Genomic DNA, 18,833 nt, shown 5'->3' on the forward strand with positions numbered 1-18,833 from the left:
ACGAGCAGTGCCACCTCAAGCCAGTGGCTTAGGGCTATCCTCAGGCAAACGAGGCACTTTAGAATCAGTGAGAGTCTGAACCAACCTGTCCAGGTCATCACCAAACATAAGAACATAAGAACATAAGAAATGCCTTCACCGGATCAGACCCCAGGTCCATCTTGTCTGGTGATCCGCACACGCGGAGGCCAAGCTAGGTGATCCCTAATGGACACCTTGTTCACCCGTATCCCTCAATGTGATTTGCAAGAAGGTGTGCATCCAACTTGCCCTTGAATCCCAGAATGGTAGTCTCTTCCACAACCTCCTCCGGGAGAGCATTCCAAGCGTCCACCACTCGCTGTGTGAAGCAGAACTTCCTGACATTAGTCCTGAGTTCATGACCTCTTGTTCGAGTCACTTTTGACAATGTGAATAACGAAGTTTCTTGCTCTATTTTGTCGAAACCTTTTAGTATTTTAAAAGTCTCTATCATATCCCCTTCTCTTCTGGAGGGTAAACAATCCCAATTTTTCGAGGCGTTCTTTGTAGCTCAAATTCTCCACTCCTTTTATTAGTTTCGTGGCTCGTCTCTGCACCCTCTCCAGCAGGGTTATATATCCTTCTTTAGATAGGGAGACCAGTGTTGGACACAGTATTCCAAGTGTGGTCTGACCATCTAATATAATAAAATGCTAGGCCGCGCATGCACACTCAAAAGTTGTGTTCCCTGATCCGTCGCGAAAACACGACTGCGCATGCGCGGCCCCAGCTTTCAAATTTAAAAAAAAAAAAAAACTTACACAGCTGCGGCGGACTTCCTTACCCCCGCCTCTCACTCTGCATGCTACCGGCTCCTCTCTCGAACTGCACCAGGATTGAGAGAGGAGCTGCGGCAGGCGGCTTTCAAATTCAAAAAAAAAAAGTTACTCAGCTGCGGCGGACTTCCTCACCTCCGCCTCTCACTCTGCATGGTACTGGCTCCTCTCTCGAACTGCACCAGACTCTGCTGTTCTTCGGTCTGCCCTGCTCCTTGCCTTACTATATTTTTAAGTTGAAAGACGAGGCAGCGGCTCCTCTCAGGATCCCCACCTGCATCGGAAGTCTAATGCAGTCAGGGATCTTGAGAGTCTTTCAACTTAAAAATATACTAAGGCAAGGAGCAGGGTAGAACGATCTTCAAAATGGCGGCAACTCGATCTCGAAAGCGTGCAACCCGGTCCCCGCGCCTGCCTACCCCCCAACACAGTGCTTGAAGCGGTCCCTGGCTCTCGCCAACTCGCACGATTTCCTGCAACACAGAACGGAGGCTGCCGGGAGGAGGGCTTTGAGGCAGGCGGCTGTCGGCTGAGGGCAGACGCAGGGCCAGGAGCGGCTTACAGGAGGAGTCGGTTTCGGCTGTGAGCGGCGGCTGCCAGGAGGAGGCCTTCACAGAGCGGCGCTGGCGGCCCTCCTTCAAGGCAGCACAGCTAAAGCACTCCGGTAGGAAGGGAGGCCTACTACTGGACAGGGGGAGCAGGAAGAGGTGCTGATGGACAGGGGGGGGCAGAAAAATGAAGGGAGGCCTACTGCTGGACAGGGGGAGCAGGAAGAGGTGCTGATGGACAGTGGGGGGGGGCAGAAAAATGAAGGGAGGCCTACTGCTGGACAGGGGGAGCAGGAAGAAGTGCTGATGGACGGGGGGAAGGAAGGGAGGCCTACTGCTGGACATGGGGAGCAGGAAGAGTTACTAATGGATAGGGGGGGAAAGGAAAGGGGCCTACTGCTGGACAGGGGGAACAGGAAGAGGTGCTGATGGATGGGGGAAAAAAGGAAGGGAGGCCTACTGCTGGACAGGGAGAGCAGGAAGAGGTGCTGATGGACAGTGGGTGAGGTAAAACAAAGGGAGAAGGGCTGCTGCTGGATAAGGGGAGCAGTGAAGGGGTGGTGGTGGACACAGGGGAGGTAAAAGGAAGGGAGAATGGACAGGGGGAGCACGCAAGGGGTGGTGGTGGACAGCCAAAAGAAAGACAGAAAGAAAAAAAGAAAGACAGAAATACAGAAAGCAGCTAAGGAGACAGAGAGAGAAAGAAATAAAGACAGACACACACATATATATTCTAGCACCCGTTAATGTAACGGGCTATAAAGCTAGTTTCTCTATAAAGCGGCATTATGACGCCCGCCGATCTACTCGTGATGCCCTTCTTTATCATGCCCAACATCCTGTTTGCTTTCTTTGCTGCCGCTGCGCATTGAGCCGACGGCTTCAGTGTCCTGTCTATCAAACAAGAAAGATCCTTTAAAAGAAATCTTTGTCAGCTTAGCTTTGGACGCTGAGTCCACCAACCAAGCGCGAAACCACAAGGTACGGTGAGCTGCCACTGCAAATGCCAATGACTTAGCAAAAGCTCGCAAGAGGTCATATATGGCATCTGAAAGATAAGAAGCACCCAATTCAATCTTTGCCACCTCGCGCTTGAGCAATTCTCAATCCTCAGTTTTACAGTCAAGGACATGCTCGGCCCAGTGAAAACACACCCGAGTCACCAGCCTGCCACACATCGCCGCTTGGACCGCCAACGCTGTCACATCAAAACTCTGTTTAAGGAGGGATTCCAATGGGTTCTTAAAGGCCGCACCGCCCTCAACAGGCACGGTATGCCTTTTAGAGATGGCTGAGACCACCGTGTCCATTACAGGCTACTTCAGTGTGTCCCTATACCCTTCAGGAATGGGATAGAAGCGGGTCATGGAGCGCGCAAAACAAAAGGGAGCTTCTGGCACCTGCCACTGGGTGAGCATAAAATCCTGAATATCCTGATGCATAGGAAAAAAGCGGGAAGCAGAGCAGATCCCCTTAAGCAAGGGGTCCACCATACGCTGGGGCTCCGACACGGTGTCCTAAAAGTGCAAAACCGAGGAAACCTGAAGAATTAACTCATGAAGCTCTTCCCACTGAAAAATATGCACCACGGACGCATCTTCGCTAGCTGGGGGGTGCTCGAACCTCTCGCTGGTGGAATCTGACCCCCTAAGAGGATCCTGGAAATTTCCCCAAGGGTCCAGGTCCTCATCAATAACATCGTGCTCCTCTAGGCAAAAATCCTCATTCCAAGAGACACTCAGGTGTTTGGATGAGAGAGGAGTAGAGGGGGAGCAAAACCACCATTGTGTGGGGCAGCACCAGGGAAGATGTCGAGGGAAAAACCCCTGAGACCCCCGGAGTGACACAGAACCTCCAGCCGCCAGCATATAAGCTTTACAAAGTGCTAACATAAATTCAGGGAGAAAAACCCCTGGCGGCCCCAAGGGACTCCCTGCTCCAGCAGGGGACCCTGCCATACCTTTCCCCTGTATTACCAGAACAGGGGGGAAGGTCACCTGAGGTAAGTGAGATGAAGGAGAAGGTTCCTGCTGAAATTGGACCTGAAACCGCCAAAATTGGAGCTCCTGCGGCCTGCTGCATCTGAAAAGCCTGGGACTTTCCTGATGCTGAGGCCAAAGAACCAACCGACGTGAAAAGGGAAGCCCCAGCTGTTCTGGCGGCAAGTGAATCCTATTCTCCCTGACCGTCGGCGGCTGGGGAACCCTCCGCGTGGATGTCGGGGAAAGCTCAGGCTTCCCCACGATCCGAAGCCGACTCACAAGGTACATGTGACGGGGTGCCCTGGCCGCCGACATCTGCTGCTGACGAGCCTACCCCACTGCTCCGGCCTGCACAATGCTTGCACAGGCCGGCCATGAGTACCTCGCGTCTGGAGCACAATGAGCATTTTTTCCCTTGAAAAGTGCTCATTGTGCTGAAAACCGCCCTAGCTGAAAGAAAAGTGCCATGTGGGATCCCTACGAGGGTCAAGATAAGGAAATTGGGTCATTAGGGCATAGACAGGGGTGGGTAAGCAGAGTGGGCAGAGTGGGCAGAATTGATGGGCTGTAGCCCTTTTCTGCCGTCATCTTCTATGTTTCTATGTTAGATAAGAAAATACGGTAAAAAGACAGTTTTAAATGGGAATGAGCCCTTTAGACTGGTACACCTCAGGATTTTGTCTTTTTTTTTTTTTCCCCCCCTTTTACAAAACAGACTCCACGGCTCTCAAAGCTAGAGGGCTGACCAACCAGGGGGCCAGGCCACTGGCTGAGGCACCTCTACAAAAATATGGGGAGGTGGAAGAAGGTGGTGGGGGACCCAGCACGAGACCCGCCGAGTTTAACACCCCCCCGAGGTCGGAAGGCTCCCTAAACAGGACCCATCCAAGCTCTATCCAGCACAAAAGGGGAACCCAGGAGTCCAAAACAAAATTCCAACAGTACTAAGAGGGGAGCCGAATTACCACCTGCTAATGGAGACTGAGGAAGACTGAGTTGCTGGGCAAATTCTAGCCTGATATACAAGTTTGTGCTCAGTCTCCACCTGCTGGTAGCAGTGAGGCATATAACCCATTCATAAGGATTATACCAGTCTACCAAGCGATACAGAAAATAACATCAGCTATAAGGAAGCATTATTTTTGCTTGAATAATGCAGCTTGCAGTCTTCACCTCAGCTGTGTTATTCGATTTACATTTTGCATCTCATTACTATGTTTCCCTCAGTAACCTAAACTAATGTGCATTATAGTAATACAGTATAACATACCTTAGTGCTGTTTAATGTGTGTTAAGGGACAAAAGGCCTGATTATATAAAAGATGCCTACAGTTAGGCACCTAGATCAGCTCACATAGCCAATCTAGGCACCTAACAATTTTTTTAATTGGTTAAATTGGAGCTGTTAATTGAACAGCACCATTAAAACCAATTTAAAACCAATTTTTAAAAAATTAATATTCGGGTAGGTCCCTAACTTGGTAGGCGCTATGTATGCAGCTATACTGAGGTGCCTACCCAAAAATAGATGTGGTTAGGGGCAGAGTTTTGGCATGAAATGAGGCACCAGTATTCTAGGCCAAGAAAACCCTGGCCTAATATACCAGCACCTAATTCAAGTGAGGCACCAGTAAGTGTGATTCTATAAATGGCGCCTAACTTTGAATGATATATGGTAGGTAGCATTTTCCAATTGTTCCATAATTGGCGTACTGTAGCCACAGAGCAAAAGCATTCTCAGGGATTAATTTAAGTTGAGGGAGGAGAAGTATGCATGGAGATGTTATTTTAAAATCTTTGTACACATTTTTCCAGGCAGACTACTGAGAAAAAAGGGAGTTCAGTTTTCATAGACTCAATAAGAACAGAAGAATAGCCTTTACTGGGTCTGACCAATGGTCCATCTAGCCCAGTAGCGTGTCTTCATGGTAGCTAATCCAGGTCTCCAGTACCTGGCAAAAACCCAAATAGTAGCAACATTCCATGCTACCAATCCAGGGCAAGCAATAGCTTCCCCCGGGTATAATTCTTGAACTCTAGTTACCTTTTTCATTATACCACTAAGAGCTCCTTTTACTAAGCTGCGATAAAGTTTTTAGCGCACGCTTAAACCCACGCTACATGGCTAGAACTAACGCCAGCTCAATGCGGGCATTAGGGTCTAGCGCGCCCACTAAAACCGCTATCGCAGCTTAGTAAAAGGAGCCCTAAATGTTTTTGCTTCATTTGCAACCTGTTTGCTCCTTTTCATTTTTACATGTGTTTGTCAACTCACAATAGTTTTCAAACTTTCTTTTTCTTATGACCAAGTTGAATAAAACACTTAAAAGGTAATTCTGCATTGGGTTAGATGCCTGTAGTTAACACAGAAATGCTGCATGAAGTACCACTTTTGTGCACAATCACTCTAACCGCTATTCTACTGTATAAGGGTAGCACGTACCATGTAATTGTCCAGGGGAATTTATGTGGGCAGAGCATGGGCATATCTCCCACTTATATGCACAACTTATAGGATACTGTAAGTTGTGCACCCTGCTTGCCACAGTTGGGTGTGTCCTATTACACTTGCCATACACTTGTTGAAGGTGGACACCCACCCACATTTAGCATAACGTAACATATAACATAACAATTGTATTTATACTCGTACTATAACACCCTGCAGTTCTACGCGGTTTACAAGACTAAAAGAGTCTGAACAATCTCCGTGAGTCACAAAACAAATACAACATCGGTGAGACAAACATTTAGTAAATTAAAAAGTTTTTAACAAGCGTCAAAGTGCACATATGAAACAGAATTTAAAATCAGAGGAAGTAAATCAGGTCCCAGTTGTGCTGCCTGATAAGACAACAGTGGCCACATATATTTTTTACGCAACCTACCCCTCATGGAAGGAAAGGTCAAAAGAGCAGGGGACTATGTAGGGCGGCCAGGCACCACAAAAAGGAAATGATCAACAAGGTAAGTGGAAGCCTGACCATGTAAGATTTCATACAAAAGCCTCCAAATTTGAACTCAGCCCTATCTTCAAGGGGGGAGCCAGTGGAGTATAGGATAATAGGGTATAACATGATCCTGTTTTCTTAAGTTGAAGATCAAATGATTTGGAGGGCCTTGAATCAAATGGACTGAAAATTCTACAGGGGCAGAAACACACTTTGGAATCCCTACGAGTAGAAATTCAGCATGTACAGGGGAAAAGGACAGTGATAGGAATGTACTACTGTTCACGTGACCCGGATGAATGGACAGATGTTGAAATGTTATCAAAAATTAGGGAGGCTAACAAACTGGGTAACACAGTAATAATAGGTGATTTCAACGACCCTGATATTGACTGGGCAAATGTATCATCAGGGCATGCTAGGGAGATAAAATTCCTTGATGAAATCAAGGACTGCTTTATGGAGCAGCTGGTTCAGGAATCAACAAGAGGTGGAGAAATTCTAGATCTAGTTCTTAGTGGAGCGTATGAATTGGTGAGGGAGGTAATGGTGCTGGGGCTACTTAATAACAATGATCATAACATGATCAGATTTCATATAATCCCTGGAATAGGTTTATACAGGAAATCTAATATAGCAGCACTTAACTTTAAAAAAGGAGACTATGACTATGTTAAAAAAAGAAATTAGATGTGATATAATTTCTAGCTGGTACAGGGTTTGGGGTTTCATTATAAATGGTGGGGTTCCCCAGGGGTCTGTGCTGGGTCCGCTGCTTTTTAACATATTTATCAATGATCTAGAGATGAAATAACTAGTGAGAAAATTAAATTTGTTGATGACACAAAGTTGTAAAAAAAATTGCAAGAGGACCTTGTAAGACTGGAAGACGGTGTTCAAAATGGCAGATGACGTGTAATGTGAGCGAGTGCAAAGTGATGCATGTGGGAAAAAGGAACCTGAACTATAGTTACATGATACAAGGTTCTATGTTAGGAGTCGCTGCCCAGGAAAAGGATCTAGGTGTCATTGTTGAGGATACGTTGAAACCCTCAGCTCAATGTGCGGTGGCGGCTAAGAAAGCAAATAGAATGTTAGGAATTATCAGGAAAGGAATAGAAACTAAGGGCTCCTTTTACTAAACTGCGTTAGCGTTTTTAGCGCACATAGCATTTTAGCGCGCGCTAAACCCATGCTATACGGCTAGAACTAACGCCAGTTCAATGCTGGCGTTAAGGTCTAGCGAACGAGGCAATTTAGCACGCGCTATTCTGCGCGTTAAAGCCCTAACGCGGCTTAGTAAAAGGAGCCCTAAACTAAACTAAAGCTTAACTTTGCATACCGAGACATCATTCTGAGAAGGCTCGACTCAGTTTACAGCAATTAAATAAACAGGGAATGATTTACAAATGATAAATAGAAGATAATAGCAAAATTTCAAAAGAATTAATTTTCAAAATGTTTGGCAAATAGAGTAGTTTTTAAAGATTTACGGAAAAACTGAAATGAACTGGAACTCCTTAAAAAAAAAAGGGGAGATCATTCCAGAGTTGAGAGAGTTTAAAGACCAAAGATTGACTGAAGATCTTGACTCCTTCAATCCCTTTTTTAGAAGGAAGGGAGAGTTGAAATTATATCACTCTATGGTATGGCCACAACTTGAATATTGTGGGAAGTTCTGGTCATCGTATCTCAAAAAAGATATAGCAGAATTAGAAAAGGTACAGAGAAGGGTGATGAAAATCATAAAAAGTTTGGGATGACTTCCCTATGAGGAAAGGCTACAGTGGCTAAGGCTCCTTCAGGGGTGATATGATAAAGGTCTATAAAATAATGAGCAGAGTAGAAAGGGTAGATGTGAATTGCTCAGTGGCGTACCAAGTGGGGGGAGGGAGCAGTCCACCCGGGTGCAGCCTTAAGGGGGTGCACAGCCGGCCAGGTCCGGAAAATTCAGCAGTGAATGGTCTTGAAACAGCTCCCTTTCTCCCTCCCTGCCCCTTACCTTCGTGGCCACGAGTCTAAATTACCTTCTTACAGCAGCCGGAGCATTGAAGCTGCGTGTGGCTGCTGTAAAGGTCATCTCTGACACAACCGGAAGTTGCATCAGAGACGACCTTTACAGCAGCCATATGCAACTACAACGCTCTGGCTGCTGTAAGAAGGCAGTTTAGACAGTCATCGCGAGAAAGGAGCAGGACTGCTGGAATGAAAGAGTGATGCAGGGAGAGAAAGGGGGCAGGGTGGTATGGAAGGGTGGTGCTGATGGAATTGATGTACAGGGAAAGGGGAGAGAGACATGAGGGGGAAGGATACTGGATGGAATTGGATTGGAGGGAAAGAAAGGGGGAAGATGCTGATTGAAGAGGGGTGGATGGAGAGAGAAAGGGCAGACATTGGATGGTAGTGTGGCGGGTAGAGGGGGAGCCTATGCTGGATGGAAGTGAAAATGGGAGAGATAAGGGAGCAAATGCAGGAAGGAAATGGGATGAGAGAAAGAGGGGAGCAGACGATGGAAGTGGACAGAGAGAGGAGAAGGTACTAGATGGAAGGGGTAGAGAAAGAGGGCACATGATGGAAGGAGGGGATAAATAAAAGGAGAGCAACATGATGGGGGAAAAGGATTGAGTTAGGGAAATACTGGAAGGGGTGAGGGAAAGAGGTGCGAGCTGTAGGTAGACAGTAAAAAATGAAATTGATGAGAGGGTAGTAAGAACGTAATCTAAATGGATGCAGAAAATAAATTGAAAGGGAAAATGAGGGAAGAAAGGGATTGCAGAAGAGAGGTGTGGGAAGGGGGAGGCATACAGTTTCTGGAAGGGGCATAGAAGGAGAGAAGATGCCATATAGGGGCAGAGAGATGGCAGACAGTGGATGGAAGGAAGAGAGTAACAAGAAGATGAGGAAAGCAGAAACTAGAGAAGACTTATTGCTTTAGGAGACATGTGTCACTGTTTCTGTGGTGTTGCATTGTATGCAGAGTCCAGCTTCTTGCTGGTTCAATTTAACCTTTTTCTATGTATTTCTATTTTATCCCCCCTTTTACAAAACTGTGGAGCGTTTTTTTAGCGCCAGCCGTGGTGGTAGTAGCTCTGATGCTCAGAATTCTATGAGCGTCAGAGATGTTACCACCGTGGCTAAAATCCATACTACAGTTTTGTAAAAGGGGGAGGGGTTAGTTTGTGATGACATATTCCATACTAGGCGAAGGTGTTTTCTGTGTTCTGTGTGTTGAAAAGACATGGTTTTCTGTTAGGATTGACAGTGTAGGATTGATCTGTACTAGTCTGGCTTGTTTAGTTTTACAATGGGTGTATTGATGTTGTACTGCTCACTGCAGTATGTAAGATGCTGCCTTTTCCCAGGTACTCATGTGTGACATGTGACTTGTTACTAAAAATCATGTTTTTCGTACAGATGGGAGGGGGCAAAAAATGATGGGCCCCGGGTTTCACATATGCTAGGTACGCCACTGGAATTGCTTATTCACTCTTTCAAAAAATACTAGGACTAGGGGGCATGCCATTAAGCTAATAGGTAGCAGATTCAAAACAAACTGTAGAAAATATTTCTTTGCACAACGTGTAATTAAACTCTGGAATTTGTTTCCAGAGAATATGGTGAAATCAGTTAGCTTAGCGGGCTTTAAAAAAATACTTGAATTTCCTAAAAGAGAAGTCCATAGACCATTATTGAGATGGCTTGGAGAAATCTACTGCTTATTTCTAGGATAAGTAGCATAAAATCTATTTTCCTACTTGGGATCTAGCTAAGTACTTGTGACCTGGGTTGGCCACTGTTGTAAAGAGGATACTGGGCTTGATGGACCTTTGGTCTGTCCCAGTATGGCAATTCTTATGTTCTTATGCTATATTCTGAACAATATAAAGATGGCACAGATGTTTTTGCAGGCCTGAAAAATACACTATGTTACAGTAATCCAAAAGGTTTAAAAGTTAAGATTGCATTAATATTTGAAAAAAAGCTTATCTTGCTGATGAAGTCAGGGTGTAGCCTAGAGAATGATATGGGGACAAATTTTTCCCTGTCCCCGCGGGAACTCATTTTCCCGACCCAGTGAGTTCTTTCCCCGTTCCTGAAAGCTCTATCCTCATCTGCACAAGCCTTAAACACGTTAAAAATCATAAGCGTTTGAGGATTGTGCAGTTAAGGCGGAGCTTACAGGAATAGGGACAGCGACAAGTCGCGCGGGGATGGGACGGAGAAATTGAATTCCTGCGGGGACAGGTACAATTTTGTTCCCATGTCATTCTCTAGTGTAGCCAAATACCCAATTTTGGGTGGCCCTGAGACTAAAGTAAGTAAAGGAAAACCCTGTCCTCTGCCCCCACCCAGCATCTCTCCCTCTCCTCTCCCCTAGACTCCTCCGCCCAGATGACTTGGCTTCTCTCAGCTTTCCTTCCTTCACTGATTCTTTTAAAGCCTTAATTTCTTTGCCTGCATCGAGCAGTGATCCATACCCATAGCACACGCTAGCCCTGAGCCTTCCCCCTGACCTAATCCTGCCTATGTGAAAACAGTTGGTAGGAGTTGCTGCTCGCTGTTGGCAAAGCGAATGATGGGTTAACCCTTTCAGGACCATAAGGATCGTACGCCAATTTTTGTGGTTTTGACGACATTTTTATGGTAAAAAGGGCTTGCAGATGCCAAAAAATTGATTTTTTTTGTGAAATATCATTATTTTTTTTAAAAAAAATCACACTTCTGGCTTATGGACAGTGTGGCAAGTGAATCTTCTCGTCAATCTGGCAACGATGCTAATGAATGAATGTCGGAACCAGTTTGTTTACATAAAGGCAGTATCATATGGAATCCGTACATATCAAATTTAGAACTGTAGACTATCCCAATCAAAATTTATAGGATTTTAAAGTTATGGGACAAATATGTCCCTTGGTCCTGAAAGGGGTTTAAAGAGATGTGACTAGCCCAGTTCATCTGGTTATCAGAAATCAAATTTCTACATTCCATTTCATTCCATTTTCATATAAACTGTACAACTGTTTACATCTAAGGTATTTTGGACAGAGATTTAGACAGATAAATCTTCCACTAAGATTATTAGCCAAAGAGAACGATCCAAAAATAGTTGTTGACTATTCTTCCAATTAACTTGTCATGAAAATAATTTACCTTTTCCTCTATTTCCTTGAGTTGTCTCTTTTGCAATTCAATCTTATCTTCAAGCTCTCTAATCCGCTAGAATGATAGAGAAAAAAAAAAGAGCATATGATTGTTAGAAAGCCTTATTTATACATTTATTTAAAATTCAACATACTGTATATCCAGCTGCAGGGGCTAAACTTTACACTGAGGAATCCCGAGACACTGATGCTCTTTTCAAACGAGTTTTGCCATAGGAATATATATAGAAATTTAAAAAACCATACATGAAATAAGGTGACTTTTTTAATTAGCTTTTGAGGTAAGATCAGAATTGCCATAGAAATAGAATGGGGGAGACTTTAGAATTTGTACCAAATTACAGGTGGTAGGTTATATTATAACTAGTAGTTCATAAATGATAGTTGTTTATATGTATATAATCTAATTATAAAAAGTATCATTCACATTTCCCCCATATATTCTAGACCAGTGTTTCTCAACTCAGTTTTGGAGTATCCCCTTGCAAGTCAGGTTTTCAGGATATCCTCAATGAATATGCATAAATTTGATTTGCATACACTGCCTTCATTACATGAAAATTTATTTCATGCATATTCATTGTGGATATCCTGAAAACCTGACTGGCAAGGGGGTACTCCAAGACTGAGTTGAGCAACACTGTTCTAGAATACACTGAACGGTAAACATAGTCATTTGAGAATAAAACAGCCTGAGTGTCAAGGGAGACCATAAACTGGGAGAGGTGAAGCAGTGATATCCAGGTTACTGAACCAAAGAGCATGCACTGCAGGGAATAGAATGCTCTGTATTTCCCAAAAAGCTCTCTCCCATCCCACGGCTGTGGCAAAACTGCACAAAAACCTGGAGAAGATGGCTTAGAGCAGTGTTTTTCAACTTTTTTGTACCTATGGACCGGCAGAAATGGAGGAATTGTTTTGCGGACCGGTTGTTGAGGAGTGCTGGTGTGGACTTGGGTGTCGCTACTGGACTGCCAAGGGAGACGGGGAGGGGAGGGGGGGAGAGTGACTTTTCCTATTAGGAGGCTTCTACTCAGACTAACTGGGGGCTCGGGAGATCGCGTCTCACGCTCTATCTTGCTGCTCCGGTTCTGTGCCGCATGTTGCAGCAGCAGGATCTTCATTCCTTTTGGTCGGGTCTGGGAGCGGGAGGACCTTCCGCTCCTTCCAGGGAGGACCGAGAGAAGAGTGTAGGCCAGAGAGGCGGTGGCTTTCTGTGCATGCACAGCGGATGCCTTCGGGCAGTGGATTCACCGCTTGGCACGCCTCCAACTCTCCAGTGGCCTTTGATCCAGAGTTGCCCATCGGCCTCTGCACCAGGTTTGTGCGAGCTCCCCTTTGGCGGCCCCAGCGCTGCTTGGAGGTGTTGGAGGATGGCTGCACTGGTGTTTTTGCCTGGGTGGTCTATGAGGCGTTTGCAGTGAGCCACCTTTTTAACACAGTGCTTGCAGGGGACGCTGGTCCTTCGTGGACCAGTGGGAGATTTTTGTGAACTGGCGGTTGAAGAACACTGGCTTAGAGCACTGTGTCTGAAATGCTGGTCACCTGTTGTGCCTGCTGCAGCAGTTCCATGCGCTCATGTAGGATTTGGCTGTCAAACTCTCGGCTCTGTCTTAGGATCTGTCGCCGCAGCTTTTCCACGGATGCCCGCAGGTCCTCCCTCTGCAGTTCACTCAGGCATTCGCTCACTCGGCAACCGGGTTCCTGCTGAAGGGCATTATAAAGCGTAGCCTCCAGCTCCTGGATTTTCTGGAGCAAGCCAAATCACACAGTCACAAACAGCATGAATACGGCCAGCAGTGAAAAAGCAAGCAAGCAGACAAAGCTCACAAAGGTACAGACCAGAAACCAGTGGACTCTTTCATGTGCAGTGCACTGCTAGATCTAGATTGACAGCCTTTTATGTTGTGTTGGGTTGTTTGGTTGGATTTTCTTTGTTTTTTTGGAGGAGGGGTTGTTTGTTTTTATTTGGCCTAAAGTTTTCTGATTTTGCATTTTGTAGATCTGCTATAGAGTAACTGTAAGTGGTAGTGACTAAATGTAGGCAACTAATTGCTAGGGTTATCACCTGTCCGGGAAAACTCAGACATGTCCTCTTTTTTGAGGACTGTCCAAGTACCCGGGCATTTATTTAAAATGGGGGAGTCTGTCCGGGTTTAGCTAACTCTCCCGACTCCCCCATCTACCGCTTCCCCAGAGCGGCCACTGTATTTTAATCTTTGGGCAGCCGGCAGTAGCAATGAGGAAAGCCTGCGGCCTGCACCGGAAGCCACCTCTCTGCAAGTCCTGCCTATGCAGGAACAGGAAATCGCTGCAGAGAGGCACATTCTGGGGCAGGCCAGCAGCAGCAGGCTCTCCTCGTTGCTACTGCCGGCTGCCTGAAGATTGAATTACAATGGCTGGCCTTGGGAAGTGGTAGGACGTCAGGGGAGAGACAGAAACAGCAGGAGGGGAGGTTGAAAGGAGAGAGAGGGGGCACCCACCGGGGGGAGGGGGTTTGAGGGTTGGAAGGAGAGAGAGAGAGAGAAAGAAAGAAGCACCCACAGGAGATGGGGGTTGGAAAGAGAGAGAGGGGGGGTTGAAAGAAGGGAGAGAGAGAGGCACTAAAAGGGAACAGAGGATGGAAAAGGGGACCAAGGAAATGGGTGGAGTGTGGATGGGGCTGTGTGCAGAGTATGGATGAGGTCACGTGTCCTCTTTTTTTGTCTTCAGAAATATGGTAACCCTACTAATTGCTGACTCAATAACGGATTAGGTATCTACAAAAGGAACGTTCTAGGTCCCTTGTCCACTGTTGTACCTGTCAAAATTAAGAAAGCTTGGTCTATTCTAGTAAAGGAGACCCAACAAAAAGTTTTAACTTTTGGAAGGAAGTATAAAATCTAGAGATTAGGGAGGCTTTAGGCTTTACTCTCCCAGGAGAGAACCAAAAGGAAGATATAAAATCTACACAGGGTGTGCTTTTCACTGTAGAGCCCATAAGGAGCCTTGGCTCCCTGCTCTAGAGGAGAAAGGGAGAAAGAGAAAGCACACAGGCTTAACAGAGGAAAGAGAGAAGCCAGGTCCCATATGATTACAGAGTCCAGCAGGGGTTGCCAGATGAACTCACAGCTGTCCTCTGATGCATAGAGTGCCCAAAAGTGAAGGAGAGGTAGATATGGAGGCGAAGTGATTCTGATCCTCAGAAGAGAAAGAAGTAGCATGAAGCTGATAGGAAAAGGATGGATACTGGGAGAGGTAGATTGATGAGTGCTCAAACCCTGCAGGTCAAGACACACCCAATTCCCTGGGTGTGCCCTGACCTGCCTGCTCCCCCCTCTCCCAAAAAAAAGGAGCACTGGAAGATGAAGCTATAAGATATTGAAAGTAGAGAAAATCATTTTAAGAGCACTGAGAAACCACGCTGCAGAGAAAAAGCTCAAAGGAATGAGATCCAGGACCTAGATTATGTCCTATAGAATGAGTATCGCAGGAGAGAATAGTGACTGTTAACCATCCTGATAGAAAAAATGGTACATATTGAGGACTATAGGGTTCAATGTAGAAGTAGTGGAAGAGCTTTGCATTGTCTGCCTCACAATGTATTGTCATGCATAGGGTTACCAGACGCCCAGATTTCCACAGACACCTTTTCAAAACACGACACTTTGTCCGGGTTTTGAAAAGCTTCTAAGAAATTGCCCAATGTGAGGGGATTGAGGCATACCAGGGCGGGCCTGGGGGCGAGTCTAGGAGTCCTAGTCATGCATCATAATCAATTGCCATGCTCTATTATGTGGCTGTCTCATCACGCTTTGCACTGTCAAGCTCTACAATGTACTGCCAAACTCATAACATCACCACTGTATGAGGTCTTGTCCTATCATATACTATTAAATATTGCCATGTCTTTTGAATACTATCGTGCTCCCCTATATACTGTCCTATCCTGTCATGTTCTAAAATGCTCTGCCATGCTCTATATTACTATACCCTATTATTTTTTATGATATTTACCCTATTATATTTTATTATGTATATAAACTTGTAACCCGTTCTGAGCTCTTCTGGGAGGATAGGATATAAATCCAAATAAATAAATAAATATCTGAGATGAGAGAGCGTGAGATAACACCTTCTTCAGAAGTGACTGAGAACTGTTAATGATGTGAACAGGGTAGCACAGTAACATAGTAGATGAAGGCAGATGAAAACCTCAATGGTCCATCTAGTCTGCCCAACATTTTTTCCAGTGCAAAGATTTTTATTGATTTTAATAAAATACAATAAATGTTAACCTATCTAATGTGAATTACATTAATTGGTGGAATATGTTATGCCCAACATTTTTTGATATTTTAAAATACTTTTTCAACTTTTTGTGGACTGTCTCATCGTTTTCATATATTTGCCGTTGTATATATTTTGGCATCTGGTAAGGCTAAATATATGTGAGGTTCCTAGACATACTCCATGGCTGCCTCCTTTTTTCCCTTTTGGATTATCACTATGATGGCTGCCAGAGGTTTTGTTCAAAGTAAATATTCTGCATCAAGGAGCCCTTGAACTAGATCTTGAGCTGAGAGAAGGATTTTGGGAAATTTTGTGTGTTTTAGCCACAGACGCTACTGTTTGTGTATTTGCATCTGGGGTTACCTTCGGCATCCACTACAAATAAAAATATTTTTCCCCAGCTGTAAACAAAGCAGGATAATGGAGCTCATCTATCTCCCTATGGCCTTTGTATGTTTTCCTCAGGTTTCCTCCTCTCCCTGCTCTCTGTTGCTAAGGACAACTGCAGACATGCTTCATTTAAAAGGGTGAGAAAAGGTTAAATGGCTCAATCAAGAATTTATACTCAATTTTAGTCAGAAAGAACAGAAGAGGGGATATAGACATCCACATTTATGAGAACTATCAAAATTGCATCTGATTACTCATTTCCAAGGAATAATTACCTAAAACTTTCAAGGGTTGGGTTGGGGAAGAGCTGTGGCTCACTGGCTGAGCTGCCGCCTCTGCACCAGAGGTTCTGAGATCAAATCACGGTTCTGTGCCTTGTGACACTGGGCAAGTCACTTTGGGCTAGATACACTAAAGATACTAACGATCACCGATTCTCCAGCAGCAATTGATGCGCTATCAAGTTTGCGTGCCACTTACAGAATCACAGCTCCCAAGGACCCTAGGCACCAGAAATGTAGGCCAGGGTTTTACAGGCTGGTTCCTGAATCACGGCCAGCAGCACTTAGTGATGCCAAAGTCCAGTGCCACCCTTAAACCCACCTACTTTCGGGCTTCAGCATCACTATGTATCACTAGCCACCAGAGACATAAGTGCTGGTCCCAGAGGCCACATAATGGCGGATGTTTATTATGTAATGAGGGTTTAATTGGGTTTTAATGACATTACCAATTATTGCGCCACTTAAACCCTGTTAAACCAATTAAGTTAGGTGGCAGTAGGGCAGCTTCTACTGCCTAACTTTCGGCAGCTTTTGTAGAATCTGCGAGAACTGATGGCAGCCATTCAGGGAATGGTGCGGGCCCAGGTTGGAGTGTGAAAATCTCGCTCCTGCCTTGTGTACGGCCAGCCTTCAGATAATGAGGAGGCAACCCTCCAGCAAGGGAGGGGCAGGAGCGTGGAAAACTTGCTCCTGCCGATACACTGCTGGACCACCAGAATTTAAAGGTGCCGGGGGGAGGGGGGCTGGGACTACTGGGGGTGGGGGCTGGGTCTGCCTACCACTTAGACCTGCCCTGTACCCTGTCCTGGCCTACCACTAGACTACCAAAGGGGGTACAGGGCAGGGTGCAGAGCCTGGCAAGAAGTGTGGGGTTAGGTGCAGAGCCTGGCAGGGAGTGAGGGGGCTGGGTGCAGAGCCTGGTATATATTAGTACACAATTTGACTCAGAATTGTTTTTTTCTTGTTTTCCTCCTCTAAATCTAGGGTGCATCTTATGGTCAGGTGCGTCTTTTAGTGCAAAAAATATGGTATATTTTTGAATGATTGAGTTTGTAACTTATGTCAACCTTCCCTCTTTTTCCTTTTCTTTTATCTTATTTTAAAATTATAAACTGCCTAGCTGTTATGATTTTGTGGTATATTAAATAAGTTTGTGAGCTGTAAACAATAAAACAAGTTACTTGGATTTCCAAAAGGCCTTTGACAAGGTACCCCATGAACGCCTACTACGGAAACTGAAGAACCATGGGATGGAAGGAGACGTTCATAGATGGATCAAAAATTGGTTGGCAAGTAGGAAGCAAAGGGTAAGAGTGAAGGGCCACTACTCTGATTGGAGGAGGGTCATGAGCGTTGTTCCGCAGGGGTCGGTACTCGGACCGCTGCTGTTCAATATATTTATAAACGATCTAGAAACAGGGACGAAGTGCGAAGTAATAAAATTTGCAGATGACAACCAAACTATTTAGTGGAGTTGGAACTAAAGGGGACTGTGAGGATTTACAAAGGTACCTGAACAAACTAGAAGAGTGGGCAACGAGATGGCAGATGAAGTTTAATGTAGAGAAATGTAAAGTCTTGCATGTAGGGAAAAGAAACCCAAAGTACAGCTATACGATGGGAGGGCTGGTAATGGGTGAAAGTACTCAAGAAAAGGACTTGGGGGTAATAGTGGACAAGACAATGAAGCCGTCGGCACAGTGCACAGCGGCCTCTAAGAAGGCGAATAGAATGCTAGGTATTATTAAGAAAGGTATTATAACCAGAATGAAAGAGGTCATCCTGCCGTTGTATCGGGCGATGGTGCGCCCGCATCTGGAGTACTGCGTCCAATATTGGTTGCCGTACCTTAAGAAGGATATGGCGATATTCGAGAGGGTTCAGAAAAGAGCAACGCAATTGATAAGAGGTATGGAAAACCTTTCATTTGCTGAAAGATTAGAGAAACTGGGGCTCTTTTCCCTGGAAAAGCGGAGACTCAGAGGGGCCATGATAGAGACTTACAAAATCATGAAGGGCATAGAGAAAGTGGAGAGGGGCAGATTCTTCAAACTTTCAGAAACTACAAGAACAAGAGGGCATTTGAATAAATTAAGAGGGGACAGATTCAGAACCAATGCTAGGAAGTTCTTCTTCACCCAAAGGGCGGTGGATGCCTGGAATGCGCTTCCAGAGGGTGTGATAGGACAGGGTACGGTGTCAGGGTTCAAGAAGGGATTGGATGAATTCCAGAAGGAGAAAGGGATAGAAGGGTATAGATAGATAGGGAAAAAAAAGGATAGAAGGATATAGAGAGAGATTATTATACAGGTCCTGGACCTGATGGGCTGCCGCGTGAGCGGACTGCTGGGTAGGATGATCCAGCAGAGGCACTGCTTATGTTCTTATGTTCTTAATCTAAGCGTATACTAGCATACTTTACACGTGGACATAATGTCCGCATCATC

At 45.3% G+C, this 18,833-nt stretch overlaps 1 protein-coding gene across 11 annotated transcripts in view; it reads right to left on the reverse strand.

Annotated features, from left to right (window-relative positions):
* Positions 1–18,833, reverse strand: part of JAKMIP1 (janus kinase and microtubule interacting protein 1) — a 341,711-nt gene that overhangs the window by 17,668 nt on the left and 305,210 nt on the right. For all 11 annotated transcript variants that reach the window (XM_033949625.1, XM_033949576.1, XM_033949596.1 and 8 more), the window contains 2 exons: positions 12,986–13,189; positions 11,430–11,495 (listed from right to left, as the gene is read on the reverse strand). In XM_033949625.1, the coding sequence (XP_033805516.1) occupies positions 11,430–11,495; positions 12,986–13,189 (270 nt within the window). The remainder of the gene's footprint in view (positions 1–11,429; positions 11,496–12,985; positions 13,190–18,833) is intronic.

This window comes from Geotrypetes seraphini, chromosome 1 (genome assembly GCF_902459505.1).
Source record: "Geotrypetes seraphini chromosome 1, aGeoSer1.1, whole genome shotgun sequence".
NCBI classification, from domain to species: Eukaryota; Metazoa; Chordata; class Amphibia; order Gymnophiona; family Dermophiidae; genus Geotrypetes; species Geotrypetes seraphini.